This window comes from Garra rufa, chromosome 20 (assembly GCF_049309525.1).
Source record: "Garra rufa chromosome 20, GarRuf1.0, whole genome shotgun sequence".
Classification (NCBI taxonomy): domain Eukaryota; kingdom Metazoa; phylum Chordata; class Actinopteri; order Cypriniformes; family Cyprinidae; genus Garra; species Garra rufa.
Window position 1 is genome coordinate 15,910,416 of NC_133380.1, and position 16,213 is coordinate 15,926,628.

Genomic DNA, 16,213 nt, shown 5'->3' on the forward strand with positions numbered 1-16,213 from the left:
CACTGATGCTCCAGAAGGAAAAAATATACATTAAGAGCCAGGGGTGTAAACTTTTGAACAGAATGAAAATGTGTACATTTTTCTTTTTTTGCCTAAATATCATATTTTTTTTATTTAGTACTGCCCTTCAGAAGCTACAGAAAATACTTGCATGTTTCCCAGAGGACAAAATCTAGTTAAATTTACCCTGATCTTCACCCTTAATGCATTGTGTTTCCTTCTGAAGCATCAGTGAGAATTTGAACCTTCTGTAATAGTTTCATTTGAGTCCCTCAGTTGTCCTCAGTTGGAAAAAATGGATCTCAAAATCATACAGTCATTGTTGGAAACAATGCAAAAAAAAAAAAAAAACTGAATTTGTGGGACCTGATGGATTTTTCTGAAGAACATCGGGCAGTTTAACTGTTCAAGACAAGTAAGGGACTCATAAACAACTATCACTAAACAATAACAAAAAAAAAAAACCAGCTGTGGATCATTCAGGTTACAAAACAGTATTAAGAATCAAGTGTATGTAAACTTTTGAACGGGGTCATTATTTTCTCTTGTGGACTATATGTAAATGTCTTTTATGTGAAATATCTTATTCAGTACTAAAAAAAACATGCATTTTGTATGATCCCTCTTATTTTTGTAAAATAATTAACATTTAGCAGATTCTGCAGGGGGTATGTAAACTTTTGACTTCAACAGGAATTTTTGCATATTAAAATATATGCAACCTTAATGAGCGTATAATGAATTATATACATAAAAATCAAGTGTTTCCATTTGCTAAAAACATTTATAGAACATAATCAATAAAAGTTTTATCTATAAACTATTAATTAAATACTTCAATACTACACTGCTTTCTCTATTTAAATATTGTATGTGCTGGGACTGAGCTAATGTAATTATTTTATTTCTTTCAAAGCATACAACTTTAATGCTAAATAAAAGTAGTAAAGTCATTAGTAGAGAAACAGTAAGAATCAATATTTGTATGTCGGAATCAATCCTTTTGATGCAACATCAGTACTGATATTTGAACTTCGTTCTTTAGTACTTGTTCATCCTGGCTGTGTCTGTTCCTTAGTTTTCACTGTCTGCTTCCTTTATCGACTCAAAAGATGGCAGTCTGAGGGTCATGTATCAGACAGCTGAATGAAGTCTCAGACTGGCGCAGACCGCCCACTGTTAGATGCCTGTCATCCTTGGGACAGTCTGAAGAGCCGAGTCGGAGACTTTGACAGCTGCTAGGCAGATATCCAGCTCTAGATGGCGCTACTCTGTCCCTGCTGCACAAATAGGGAGGATAACAAGACACATCCTCCAAACTCTGTTTATTTAGACTCAACCTCAGCGTTCATTTTGGAAGAGAGGGAACATCTGGGGCCTGATAATGTCTGAGCATGCCATAAATGCCCGGCCTTGTTTGTTTATCTATTTGTGTTTGAGCGACAGAATCGCTCTGTGTCGTAATTCACACATGCCTCAAGATACGTCGCAAGGACATCGATTACAAAGATAAACCGCTCTCATTTCCTGTTGCTTTCTAAACAAGTAACAAAATATAGAATTATCCATAAATGGCTTTTAGCTAGAGGAGTGAAATTGTTTATTCTATTTTATCAAGAATTTCCGTAGTTTTTGTGTGGTTTTTCAACTCGTACCTTAGAGATGAGGGAAAACTACAGTACTGCACCCAACAAAATCTTAAGATTTAACCTATATAGAAAAGACTTCATTTGGAAAACGTCCTAAGCAATCGAAATTCAAAGCCTCGTCCTCCCAAGCTCCTATAACAGGCCCAAACTAAACTAAGCAGTGCTGTTTTTTATGTATGTTGACTGATTCATTACAAGAATTGTCTCATAAGACACTTTTATTCATTAATTAATATGCAGCAAAGAAAACGTAATAGAAATATGTATTGTCTATTTAATGTACAGTCGTGGCCAAAAGTTTTGAGAACAAATATTAGTTTTCGCAAAGTTTGCTGCTCAGATCTTTGTTTCAGTTGTTTCTGTGATGTACTGAAATATAATTACAAGCACTTCATATGTTTCAAAGGCTTGTATCGACAATTACATGACATTTATGCAAAGAGTCAGTATTTGCAGTGTTGGCCCTTCTTTTTCAGGACCTCTGCAATTCGACTGGGCATGCTCTCAATCAACTTCTGGGCAACCCATTCTTTCATAATCACTTCTTGAAGTTTGTCAGAATTAGTGGGTTTTTGTTTGTCCACCCGCCTCTTGAGGATTGACCACAAGTTCTCAATGGGATTAAGATCTGGGGAGTTTCCAGGCCATGGACCCAAAATGTCAACGTTTTGGTCCCCGAGCCACTTAGTTATCACTTTTGCCTTATGGCACGGTGCTCCATCGTGCTGGAAAATGCATTGTTCTTCGCCAAACTGTTGTTGGATTGTTGGAAGAAGTTGCTGTTGGAGGGTGTTTTGGTACCATTCTTTATTCATGGCTGAGTTTATGGGAAAAATTGTGAGTGAGCCCACTCCCTTGGATGAGAAGCAACCCCACACATGAATGGTCTCAGGATGCTTTACTGTTGGCATGACACAGGACTGATGGTAGCGCTCACCTTTTCTTCTCCGGACAAGCCTTTTTCCAGATGCCCCAAACAATCGGAAAGAGGCTTCATCAGAGAATATGACTTTGCCCCAGTCCTCAACAGTCCATTTGCCATACTTTTTGCAGAAGATCAATCTGTCCCTGATATTTTTTTTTTGGAGAGAAGTGGCTTCTTTGCTGCCCTTCTTGACACCAGGCCATCTTCCAAAAGTCTTGGCCTCACTGTGCGTGAAGATGTCCTCACACCTGCCTGCTGCCATTCCTGAGCAAGCTCTGCACTGGTGGCACTCCGATCCCGCAGCTGAATCCTCTTTAGGAGACGATCCTGGCGCTTGCTGGACTTTCTTGGACGCCCTGAAGCCTTCTTAACAATGCAGTGGAAAGTTTTTTTCGGGATTAAGTTAATTTTCATGGCAAAGATAAACTATGCAATTCATCTGATCACTCTTCATAACATTCTGGAGTATATGCAAATTGCTATTATAAAAACTTAAGCAGCAACTTTTCCAATTTCCAATATTTATGTAATTCTCAAAACTTTTGGCCACGACTGTACACTGCTGTTCAAAATGTTGGGATCAGTAAGATTTTTTATGTTTTTTGAAGAAGCCTCTTAGGCTCATCAAGCATTTATTTGGTCAAAAATGCAGAAGAAAATTTAATATTGTTTTTCTATTTTAATATACTTTAAAATATAATTTATTTCTGTGATGCAGTGCTAACTTTTCAGCATCAATACTCCATGTCTTCAGTTTCACATGATCCTTCAGAAATCATTCTAATATGCTGATTTATTTGTATTATTATTGTAAATGTTTGAAACAGTTGTGCTGCTTAATATTTTTTGGAACCTGTGATTCTTTTTTCAGAATTTTTAATGACTAAAAAAGAATAGCATTTATTCAAAACCGAAACCTTTTCTAGCAATTTAAGTCTTTACTATCACTTTTTATCAATTTAACACATCTTTTCTGAATTAAAGTGTTAATTTATTTAGACAAAAGAAAGAATAAAAATCTACTCACCCCAAATTTTTAAACTGTAGTTTATATTGTTACAAAATATTTCTATTTTAAATAATTTTATTTCAGAAAGAATTCAGAAAGATGCATCACAGGTTCCAAAAACTATTGTCAACATTGATAATAGATCAGCATATTAGAATGATTTCTACAGGATCATGTGACACTGAAGACTGGAATAATTATCCTGAAAAATCAGCTTTGCATCACAGGAATAAATTATAAATCACTTTTTTGCTTCAAATCAACTTTTAAAGTGTTGTGATTCACTTCGTAGCTGGTTGGTTTGGTTCATGGCTCTTTAACAGAGACTTTTTTAAATCTTTATAAGGAAAAATACTTGGCGGGCACTGTTGCATTATTATTTCAGTTATTTCAAAGAGCCTTACAACACACTAAAAGAACTAGAAAAAAGGCACTGAATTAACAAATCTGACAAAATGCCAACATTTTATACCAATGAAAGCACTTGGTTGACTCTTTCAACACTCAATAATTCAGTGGTTGGTTGTCAGTTATTCCTCACATGTTTGATCATTTTTGTGGATTGCAACATAACTTTATATGGCAAAAGGCAAAGCCACAGCAAGCTCTCTTATTATTAAAGATGATGCTTTATTGAAAACCTTCAGAAATGTCAAATGTGACCCTGGACCACAAAACCAGTCATAATGGTCTTTTTTTTAATGGCTAACATCAGTGTAACAGCACTGACTGAGCTAAGAAGACAAAAAAAAAACAAGTCTTTGTGGTGTTACAGGCCTAACGTCATTTGCCACATTTGTCGTATTATCGCTGCTGGATGTCATAGGATTTAAAAATAACTGTACAATTTCATCCCATGAAGTAGCTCTCATGCACAGTGTGATGTGCAAGGGCAAAGCTTTCAAAAAACACCTGACCACAACAGACCCTCACAAACTAGCTGCATTTCCGCTGCAGGGAAGCTATTTGCTCTTTTAGTCAGGATGCAGGAAATAGAGTAGTTGTTTTGCATCGGATAGAGGGAGTGCAACTGTACAACACTTAATCCATCACAAAGGCCCGCGCGGGGGAAACCGTGATGGAGGACCACACGTGGACAGGATCCCTCAGATTAGAGATTAGGCCTGTGAGAGAAGCCAAAAGCATGTTTAAGCTTTACTATGGCGTATGAGGGGGAGGGGAGGGGATGGCGAATATAGATGGAGGTCAACTTCTGCCAAACAAACACACATTTAGATAACCTTATATGGACAGTGTTAATCAAATTTGCTCGCAGACTTCATAAACTAAACAGGAAATGGTTATCCGTCAGTCAGAACTAAGTTTGAACTGTAGATTGATATTGAGTCACTGGTTAGAACTCGCTGTTTACAGACATTAGCTGTGGGAGGATAAACTGTGTTTGCTAATAAACAAGTAGCTATGCAATTAACTAAAGTTTACTAGTCCACCGCTGATCTTTAGATAGAGAGATGAGTTGTTTTTCTGTTTGATCAGGTTTAAGGGTGCAAGGAGCACTTAACTCAAAGAGGCTTAATGTACTCTAAATTACAGCTGGACCTGAAGGCAAACATGTCTGCGTCTCAGCGCTGGGGCGGCTGTCGGGTGGATAGCCGATGCTGTATAATTATGTGTACATGAAATGAGGTTGATGTGCATTGTAAACCCACGTTAAGTGCCTTGGGATGGTCATTGAAATCATTCTGTACTATTTTGTGATTGTTGTTATTGTTTTGTAGCTGTATAGATTACAGAGTGGCTGTTACTTTTAAACACTAGTCTGTAGGTTTCTGATTTCACATCAACTTCAACTCCAAAGTTCTCTCTTGGTGTTTTACTTCGGAAAAAAAATGGGTGTGGAATGACATGGGCTAAGTAATGAAAACAGAACTATCTCTTTAAGAAAGGCTCACAAAGTAACTATTGAGAAGGACAGAAATGAGTTCATTATCCATAGTGGAGATAACATGTAATTTCACACCAAAATCCATTGCAGAATAACACTGGGGATTTGTGTCACTGTAGACAGATTTCAACAATGAGTTTTTTTTTTTCCAGACAGACGCAACTGAAATCAGAGATTAAGCTTTTCCGTGACCTCAGCCTGTAATTTAATTCACACTTGTACTGTAGATTCACTAGGTTTTGTTTCTTAGGAATCAGTGGTGAGCTAACAGGAAAAAATCAGCCCAGCTTTTGTCAAATATATGTCTTTTCCGTATTCATCTGGTGGAAGTGAATTTGTTCCATGGATTGAAGATGAGAATGAAGTCAGACCTGGAATGACACATCATGATCCTGTCTTTCGAGTTCACAGGAAGCTCAGCTGTCTGTCAGCCCAGACTGTAGGCCGGGAATAGCAATGAGAGAATAAACGACAGCTGGTTAAGAAAGGAGAGAATAAAACGAGCGGTTCATTTGAGACTTCCAAATTCCAAACCCATAAGACCTTCGTTCATCTTTGGAAAACAAATTAAGATATTTAGATGAAGTCAAAGAGCTTTCTGACCCTGCATAGACAGCAATGCAACTGACATGTTTAAGTTCCAGAAAGCTAGTAAGGACATCATTACACAAATACTGACTGGAAGAGAAGAAATTGTCGTTATTTTTGTTTTCTTTGTGCACATGGACAATTTTATCGATGTTCTTACTACCTTTCTGGACCTTGAACGTGGTTACATTGCTGTCTACACTCTTAAAAAATAAAGGTGCTTTAAATGGTTCTTCAAGCGATGCCATAGAAGGACCATTTTTGGTTTCACAAAGAACCATTCAGTCAAAGGTCAAAATATAATCTGAAGAACCTTCTTTCGCCACAAAGAACCTTTTGTGAAACAGAAAGGTTCCTCAGATGTTAAAGGTTCTTTATGGAACCATTTAAGGTTCTTCTATGGCATCGTGAAGCACCTTTTTTTTTTAAAGAGTGTATGCAGGGTCAGAAAGCTCTTGGATTTCATCCAAAATATCTTAATTTGTCTTCCAAAGATGAACGGTCTTACAGGTTTGGAACGACATGAGGGTGAGTAATGACAGAATTTTCATTTTTAGGTGAACTAACCCTGTTGGTCGAGGTTACAGTATTATGCCAGGACGAGTGAGTCATTGAATCATTACCGTTAAATTGATTCCTTCAAGGCGCTGATTCATTCAGAAACGAATCAAATGACTGTACATATGAGTGAGTCAATGAATTATTCATTCCATGCTGTTGTGTGGTGTTGCACAGTTCTGCTATGGCTTTGTTTAGAACTATTTTCACAAAAACAAGCAAAACCACTCTCTGCATCTAAAATTTAAGTTACACTACCACCTCCTTTTTTCCCATATAGCTGCAAATAGCTGAATATCCTTCAAATATATAGTAGAAATAGATGTTTTCCCCGGTCACTGTGGTGTTTTAGCCTCGGTTCCAGCTAATAGAGTGACCGATAAGTGGACCAAGAACCAAATGAATAAATTTGTCACGCTGTTTTCCTTGAAGCCTTACTCTGACAAGCAGGAAAGATTTTATTGCTCTCCAAGCCTTTTAGCATTAAAAGATTTGAGGACCTCTGTAATGAACTCTGTCAGGTGGCTCTAAAAGCACTAAGTCACAGTGACCTCCCGCTTCGTATAAGCTAAAGAAAAGCGTAATGGGCTTTTGCCTCGCTGACTTCAACTGGATTCATTTGTACGTACAAAATAGCAATTTAGTGATGTTTCGTTATTCCTGCATTTAGTCACTGCATTTTGGGAGTGAGTCATGTGTTATTGAACGTACGACTCCTCTGACTCATTAGACTGCTTTTATTTATTCCTTGTGTGGCGAGACATCGCCAAAATGGCTTTGGTGATCCGTAAGGGAAATAAATGAACCAGTATTTCGTCCTGCTGTGATTCTTGTTTGCACTTCAGAGCTGAAGATGTTTGACGAAGAGCACATGTACATCTTGAGGCTACCACTGAACAGATCAGAACAGATGTTAATATGCCTGTCTAGAGCCCTTTGCTCCAGTTTCAACCTGTTTTAGTCTTCCTTTAGGGATTCTTAGTTCAGGAAGAGAGCAAGGAACAGGAAATAAGAAAGGCCCTCAACTAGAGAACAGCTTTGAGCTTTTACTCTAATTAGAGAACATCTCCACCATTAGACACCAGATTCCAAGATGTCACCACCTGGAAGCTATTCGCGTTGGCTTTTTCATTTCCCTATTTGACGAGCCTCCTCAAACCACGCTGGTCTACATCGTGAGGTTATTTTCTCTGACCCCACGGACACTCTAAACTGCACATTTGGGCGGGCGATAGCATCTGGGCTTTGCCTGAGCGACGCCCATTGTTTAGGTAATGATGTCAGAAAGGAAGTGCGTAAGCCAGGCCGCCCTCCTTATGTAAGTAGACGGGAGGAGGCAAAAGAGGGAAAAGATTATAGAGATGTTATAAATACAGCTGTGTGTGTGTGTGTGTGTGTGTGTGTGTATGTTTTTAGACCTCTTTTACAAGACAACAGAGGCTTGTCTGTGAAAAGGCGTCAGCCGGACAACCTTGTTGACATTTTGATACACTTTAGACAGTTTTTAGGCTTTCCTCAATGAGGCTTGTTAGATTCTCTTACACTTTCTTATGTGGAATGTGAAAGCATCTCTGTTTTTCCAACTGAAAACCTGACAGTGAGAGTTAATTAGGTTCAATGTTGTTCTAATCCCCTTTTGGCTTTCATTGTACAAACAAAAACAGTTTGTGTTCCACAGAAGAAAAGAAAAGGTTTGGAATGTCATTTTTTGGCTGAAGAATCTCTTTAAGACATTAGAAATCCACGCAGCTGCTTAAATTCGCATCACAAATGACAAAGCTGGGTTGAAACTTTCTTCTGGCTTCATCATGGGTGTGTGGCCAAACTGGCCGTTGAGTAAAGAGCGCTTTTTGGCTGCACTTCTCCAGTCCAGTCTGGAGCGTGTGCGCGACACGTTACAAGCTCATATTACTGCAGCCGTTGAAACCTGAGAGAGAACGGGACTTCCTCCATCCAATCCGTCCAGTTTTAGTTCATCCTGCGATCGTGCTATTTATAGACTCACATCCTTTTGTCATTCCAGAGGGGCTTCCCGATCCCTTCATGGCTTTCCAGCCTACGTTCTTTTGGCTCTGCAGCTCCAGACTCGGCGGGCCGGCCCGTTCCCTCCTCTTTGGGTCGGGCTGGTCGTTTATATTCCCGCCATCACGTAATTAGTTTTCCGGACTGTGGAATTCCCTCCCCTTCTCTGCACACCCCTCAGAGCACCCCTTCCACAAAGTCAGAGGAAAAAAGCAGAGAAGGAAAGAGCGCGCACAACAGAGAGGGTGAGGATTTAGTGGTCTTTAGACGGACCGAGAGCGTGCCTCTTTTTTCCTATGAGACGGCTTTGCCTGGCGAGGAGATGGGCAGCCACAGGCCAAAGGGATGTTGATGTTTGTAGGGATCAGAGATCGACATGTGGTGTTTGCACTGCGCTTCAGACAGAAGCCAGTCTCTGCTGGAACTGGGAAGCTGGTAAGATTTCAGTGTGTGTGTGTGTGTGTTTATGAAGTAGAAAGAAGTTTAAAGTGTGTCTCTACTGTGTTCGTACTCATTGGGACGGGGTGTATAGTTGTATCTGGGTGTGTTTGAAAGTAGATCACAGATGTTTTGTGAGACATCCAGCTCTGTGGCTCTTTGTTTCATTTACCTGCTTTGAATTATGGGGGATGTTCCTCTATTGCGCAAACCCCTCCATTGTTGCGCTGAGCGCACTTCTGCTTCTAGTTGTGCGGTTGAGTGATGTTTCAGTTGATCTTCCAGATCTTTTCTTTTTTGTCATTTATGACCTCTATCCATCACTGTTTGTAAACGCAGATTGTTTTTTAGTCAGAAATTCCAACAAGACTAGTTTTTTTTCAGTGAGGTCTCTACATCAGCCATTCTGCATGTTTTTGTTACTAATGAATGAAGTATTTGTGTGAGTCTGAGTTTTTCGGCTGTGTATTTTCTTAACTTGGTCATGGGAAGGTACTGGGGTGGCATTGGCAACAAAACGATTTGATTTTATTAATCATAATAAATAAAGACGTGTATGTATATCAATAGATCAGCCCCATTGAAATTTAATGTAATACCAGAATAAGCTTGGTGATGTTAGTAAAACAAGCTTTATTTGAACAATGAGTGCTTTATTCGAGATGCCAGAGCATTTCCATTTCCAGTCATCAACAGGGCTGCATTCATCCGACGTGCCACGCTTGTGAATTCAGCCTGACTGGTGCTCTAATGCTCTCAAACCTGGATTTAAAGCACTAAATGTGTCATGTGAGGGTCTTAAAGATCAGCACTACAACATTATATGCAAATATAGGCACACACAAAACGATCAGTGACGGTAAAACTTATCTGTGCATAATTCTGTGGAAAACCCATTTGTAATTTTGACAGCTTCTTCTGCCCACTCAAAGCCTTAGAGACCTAAGGTTGTTTGAGGTCAGTAAATGAAATAAAATGAATGAAAACGTAGAAATTTCCACAAAACTATTAACCAACTGTTTTCAACATCAATAATAATCAGAAATGTTTCTTGAGCGTCAAATCAGCGTATTAGGATGATTTCTGAAGGATCTTGTGACACTGAAGACTGAAGTAATGGATGCTGAAAATGCAGCTTTGCATCACAGGAATAATTCACTGTACATTGCATGTTAACATATGTGACCTTGGACCACAAAACCAGTCATAAGTGTCAATTTTATGAAACCGAGATTTATATATTATCTGAAAGCCAACTATTTGAAAATCTGGGGGGTGCAAAAAAATCTAAATATTGTCCAAATGAAGTTCGTAACAGTGCATTTTACTAATCAAAAATTAAGTTTTAATATATTTACAGTAAGAAATTTACTAAATATCTTCATGGAACATGATCTTTACTTAATATCCTAATGATTTTTGCCACACAGGAAAAATCGATAACTTTGACGCAGCAAATTGACCCCCTGCTACTTAATACTGGTTTTGTGGTCCAGGGTCACATATATAATTTCATTTTGTATTATTTCACAGTATTACTGTTTTTACTGTATTTTTGATCAGATAAATCCAGACTTGGTGAGAATAAGAGGCTATTTTCTGTACTATTACAGGTGCATAATATATATTTTACATTAGTTTCTTGTTTAAAGCTGTTTGAGGACTTTTTCTGCTTTATTGTGATTTATTGTGACCTCTGTTTACAGCACAGCATCACCTTTTTCTGCAAGTATGGCAAAAATAGTAAGCAAAACAGTTTAGTCTATATAAGCATTTATTGTTTTTAACTGTCTAATCTTAAACATACAGCATAAAGAAAAACTAAAGTCAGTTGTCAGGGTGGCAGTAAAACCTTCAGAGCTTGGAGGTTCAGGACATGAAAAAGACTCCAAAATCAGCACCCGAGAGTTCAAATGAAATGTGGTTTAGGTAGTGAAATGTAAATGAGCTTGTTATTTTACCTTGTTAGACTCAGCATCTGCAACTTGGCTTCACAGTCAATTAAATGAAGTATGAGGTTAAATAAGCTCAGCAGAAATTGCTGCCTAAAAAGGAAGAAAAAAATGAAACAACTTTTTTTTCGGAGGGATGAAATGTAAATAAAATGCAGTTCAACCAGTTGTACTTTAGCTCAAGGGAACTGTAGATGATTGAAATTACCAATGTTCCTCTTTATATCGGCATGTTGTCAATAGTTTCTTGGCTTTGAGTTTCAAACAAGTATTTTAGCAGTATAAGATAGAGCTCCTCTTTTGAGAGTCTCATTTAGGTGAACTCCAATTTCCAAAGGGATGAGCAAGAGACGGTGCGTTTCATCTTCTGTCAGATCCTAACACCTCACCATCTTGTTAGCACTTGTGTTCTTTTACCCTTGTCAGAACCTCCCACATCTCTGTGAGCTGGACGTGACTGAGGCCCAAACTAGTCCTATAGAGACGCCTCATCTTGCTGCCTAATGAGACCCTTTGGAAAATACAGAACTTGGCTCAGATTTAGCAATTTATATACTGTAAACTACATTTGGCTGTAATAAAAATGAGTTGGCTGAATTTCTGAAATGCCCATTGTTGCCCCTAGTGGTCTGTTTGTTTCATTACACTCGATTTTTGGAATGGCGCAAAAAGGAAAGTTAAAACTTGACAGACTTGGAAGCTAATCTGTGTCCATTTTAACAATAAGCCCAATTCTAATTAGTGTTTTGAGCACCAGCGTATAGATTTGTGAGCGCAGTCCTGGGCTCAATTAAAGCAGGCTTTCTTCCTCATTAAATTCAATTTGCTATTGCGTTCACGGTCTTATAAAATAACATGAGGCAGAAAATTAAAATGAGAGCTGGATTGCCACTCATTCAGCTTTATCCCGCCTTGTAGTTTAAACTTAGCGACTCAACCTTGAACATTTAGCTCATTGTTTTGATTGTTTTGTTCTGATGTCCTCCATTTCAGCAAGTTGTTCATTCCCCCCCCCCCCACACCGTCACTTTGATGATCTCTAAACACTTCCAAGTATTTATTTTCTTATATTTTTCATCAAATCTATTCACAGACCTGTCATCCGACATCCTCACAGGATTTTCTATCGCTTGTGTTCACAATAATTGCGACTTTTTCAGACACCATCATCTATCACAGTTTAGGGGGAGTCAGACTTTGAAAATACCCTGGCTCTCCTCAGAGAGATGAGAAGGCAACCAAACAAAATGAAAATTGTATTTGCTGCCACCCTCCAAGGGACCCGCTGAGAGCTCTTTCAGGAGACATCAGGCGTCAGACACCGAAAGTCATTCGAGCCGGGTGGCCTCAGTGCAGAGATGTGGGGAAATTAGCTGCCAAATTCATCATATGAATTACCTCGCGCCATGTTTTCATGCAATGTACAATCACATGTAACAAGACATGTTCATCTTCATTTATTACCAGCCACTGTGGGCAGAAATGGAGGTATTTATATGTGCATGTAGGAATACATGGAACAAGGGCACTGCATTAACCTTTATATCTATATATAACCTTCTGCTTTACCCATCTTGCCCTCTCATTAGCTGTGTCCTTCAGCCGGCAGGTGGGCTTTATGTGTGTTCATGACTCTAGGTCATGTCTGGAAGTAGCATTGACACTCAGAGACACCTAAATGTGCTCTGCATGATAAAACAGGCAGTACTATTGTTGGGAACCAAGTTCCAGCTCTTTTGATTCAGCTTTTTTTAGTGATATTAAAAACATACAGCACAACCATTGTGTTCCAGTTCACAAACGACTCTAATGAATCAGATATTTTTAATGAATCACACACATAGAGCTTTAAAAGTGCTGTATGTAATTATTTTGCTTTTACTAATGCATAAAAATACCATAATATGTTTGCATATTTTTAAGATACACATTTCTCTGAAAAACAAGAGAAACAACTCTATAGCCAGTTATTCTATGCTATTCTGTTCTTTGTGTTCTGTGTCAGAATATCTGTTTTTGTTATGGTATATGTGACTCCGCCCACTGCCATTTTACCCAATAGTATTTCGACACCCTGGGTGGCCAGTTGGTGGAAAACACAACATTTTGAAGGCATTAAAGGCTGCAAGCAAACTGTTTAGAGGTCGCATATTTTACCTGGCCTAAAAAGCCTTGGCATCCATCTAAAAAGCTCTTTGACCAAAGGAATATTAAAGGATTACTTCACTTCCAGAATAAAAAAAATTCTGATAATTTACTCATCCCTATGTCATCCAAGATGTTCATGCCTTTCTTCAGTCAAAAACAAATGAAGGTTTTTGAGGAAAAAACATTCCAGGATTTTCTCCATAGTGGACTTCAATGGTGCCCAATGGGTTGAAGGTCCAAATAGCAGTTTCAATGCAGCTTCAAAGGACTCTACATGATCCCAACTGAGGAATAAGGGTCTTATCTAGCAAATAAATTACAATTTATATGCTTTTTAACTACAAAGGTTCATCTTGCACTAGCTTGACCTCACAAATTACGCATTCACGCACATGTAACATGCCCTTTACAAAAAAGGTAAAACAATGATGTCTGACGATTTTGAAGGTGGAGGACAAAATGAGATGGAGGAAAATTTAGTGGACCTAATCCTTTAAAACATGGATAAATTCCATTGTCAACTGCACTTGTTGCTTTTGCGTGTCATCAATCTGGCAACCCACGTCAGGAGGAGGAGGCAGGGGAAACAACTTTCTCTCAACAATAAAACTGAAATATTTACATATAATTTAATACAAATATTTTTTTCTTTACTAGTATTAAAAGCTAAAAGAGATTTTAATTGAGCTTTTAAGGAACCAAAACCGATAAATAAATAAAACTACCGTGGCATGCTCTGTACTGTAGGCAGGATACATCCGCTTAGTTTTCTTGTTGTCTCTATGCACAATAATCGATTCTACAGCCATGACCTGTGACTCAGAGGAAAAATGTTTATGTCTGGTAGTCATAGTGACCTCCCTTTTAAATCTGTATTTCAGATCATTTTTACAGAAGCAGCAGGTGAATACAGAGCTGTCAAGAAGTGTGAGAACAGTCTCTATACCTTCGACCCATCATCTCTGAGGCACATTGTCTGTATGTCATTTGATGATCACAGCACTAGCTAAAGGGGTGTATAAGGGTGCATCGGCTCAATAGAGCCTGCCCCCCCCCTGAGGATATAGCTTGTTGAAGTCAATCTACACCAGGCTCTCGTATTGTCTTATCCAAGATTGGAAACACCTGCAAACACTGCCAAGTGCTCTGACTTCCATACATCTCTCCTTTACCGCTTCCCCTATACAAGATGAGCAAATTCAATCAATCTGACTGTGTCAGTGTTCTCATCTCTGTACTACTGAGCGCTCTAGTGCACACTAATTCATTTAATTAAAGGAAGAGCACTTAATCTAGAAAGTTAATCTGCTGGCACTTAGTTGATGCAAGGAAGTATGAGCGTGTGGATGAGAAGCAGTAAAGGTGCAAAACAAACACGTACTACTCAAAAAATTCAGATTTGATTTTAGCCTTCCTGGATCAACATGTGGTTATCAAAGTCACCTATATCTGTCATCTCTCTTTAAATGGTGTAACTAATATGCACTGTAATCAAATAACCTTCATTATGTACTTTGACCTTCCCGTGCAATCACATTAGATATGGCGAGGCTGAAGTGTGTGATTGTTTCGTCTGTTTACGAATGTGTCTCAATTCTTTTTACTCATTGCCTCGAGCAACAAAAGTCATTTGCCGCAGCAGGTATACCTCTGCGAAGGTGTTGACAGGTAGGAGTTATGCTGGTGATTCTCTGCGCTATGGCCCGGAGTGTGTCGTTTGGTGTGTAAGCATGATATATGTGACGCTGACAGTAGACTCCTAGAATGTTTTATTTTAGTATGCAGTACTGAAGAATTTAGCAGATAAAACACTATGGAGGTTATATGTCGTAAAAAAAAAGTGAATAGATTGAAACTCACGGATACCACCAACGTACTAATGCTAATTTAATCAATTGAAAGATAATCTCTGGGGGTTCTGTGTAAGATGATGTCCAAAAATGAGTTTTGTTTGCAGAAAGTGTTGATCTGCCTGTGTATTTGTTGCTCTTTATTCATCTTGAAAGAGATGCAGCATACCAGTGTGTTGCTATAAATGTAGTCGCTTGCTTTTATACTTCCACACCAGTTCAAAGTTCAACTTGTAATGTCACGTGTAAGCTTGTGGGAGTGGATAATGGGATTTACAAGGAACTTTGATTTGTGTCTGGAAAAACAAGGTGGCGTGTGTTGTATAGAGTGCTGGTCTGTCCAATTTGGTCTGAATCTTCATAATTTGTGATATTTAACAGAGCTGTGAATGTGAGTTTGCCGCTTGTTGATATACTGCAAAATAATGACGTGATCTAAACAGTCTAATTCACAAACAAATGACTCGTATGACTTTTTAGTGAATCAAACAGATCATGGAATCAGTGTAGTCTGATTCTTAAACATCTTACTCGTCGTTGTTTCTTTTTTTTTCTATTCTAACCGACACTATCAACTTACAGTTTCTTTCTTTTTCCCTCTACAGTGTGGAAGGTGAGGCTCCAGGTGGTGAGGCGGGCCCCTCTCTAGAGAACAGTGGTGGTTACTTACGAGGGCCGGTGAGCCGCAGTGCCATCATCAGTGGCGAGCACTTCGACGGCCCACCGCTCTACGCTCACGAGGTACGGCAGCGCCCGCGGAGACCCAAACTCCAGCATTCCCAGTCGATCCTTCGCAAACAGGCAGAAGAGGAGGCCATCAAACGCTCACGATCACTATCTGAGAGCTATGAGCTCTCGACTGACCTCCAAGACAAACAGGTAGAGTTCTTCATGATCTTGAATGGGAATGCAACCAAGAAACCATAAATTCCCCACTAAGTATTTGTATTCATATTGCGATGAGCCTTTTTGGTGCGGAGGGAGTGTGATTGAGGTTCAGTGGCTTCATCTTATGCTTGATGTACTTCCCATCAAAGGACTGTGTAAATAAATCCACTTTATTGTAGTTGGGTGAACATTAATTCCTTCAGGTTGCTTGTGGTGACTGTATGTCTTTCATATGAAGTAATTTGATACAGCCAAAGGCTGATATGAGATCAATGAGAAC

At 38.9% G+C, this 16,213-nt stretch overlaps 1 protein-coding gene across 3 annotated transcripts in view; it reads left to right on the plus strand.

Moving 5' to 3' along the window:
* iqsec1b (IQ motif and Sec7 domain ArfGEF 1b) overlaps positions 1-16,213 on the plus strand; it is a 252,340-nt gene that overhangs the window by 211,030 nt on the left and 25,097 nt on the right. For all 3 annotated transcript variants that reach the window (XM_073825319.1, XM_073825320.1, XM_073825321.1), the window contains one exon: positions 15,651-15,924. In XM_073825319.1, coding sequence (XP_073681420.1) covers positions 15,651-15,924 — 274 coding nt within the window. The remainder of the gene's footprint in view (positions 1-15,650; positions 15,925-16,213) is intronic.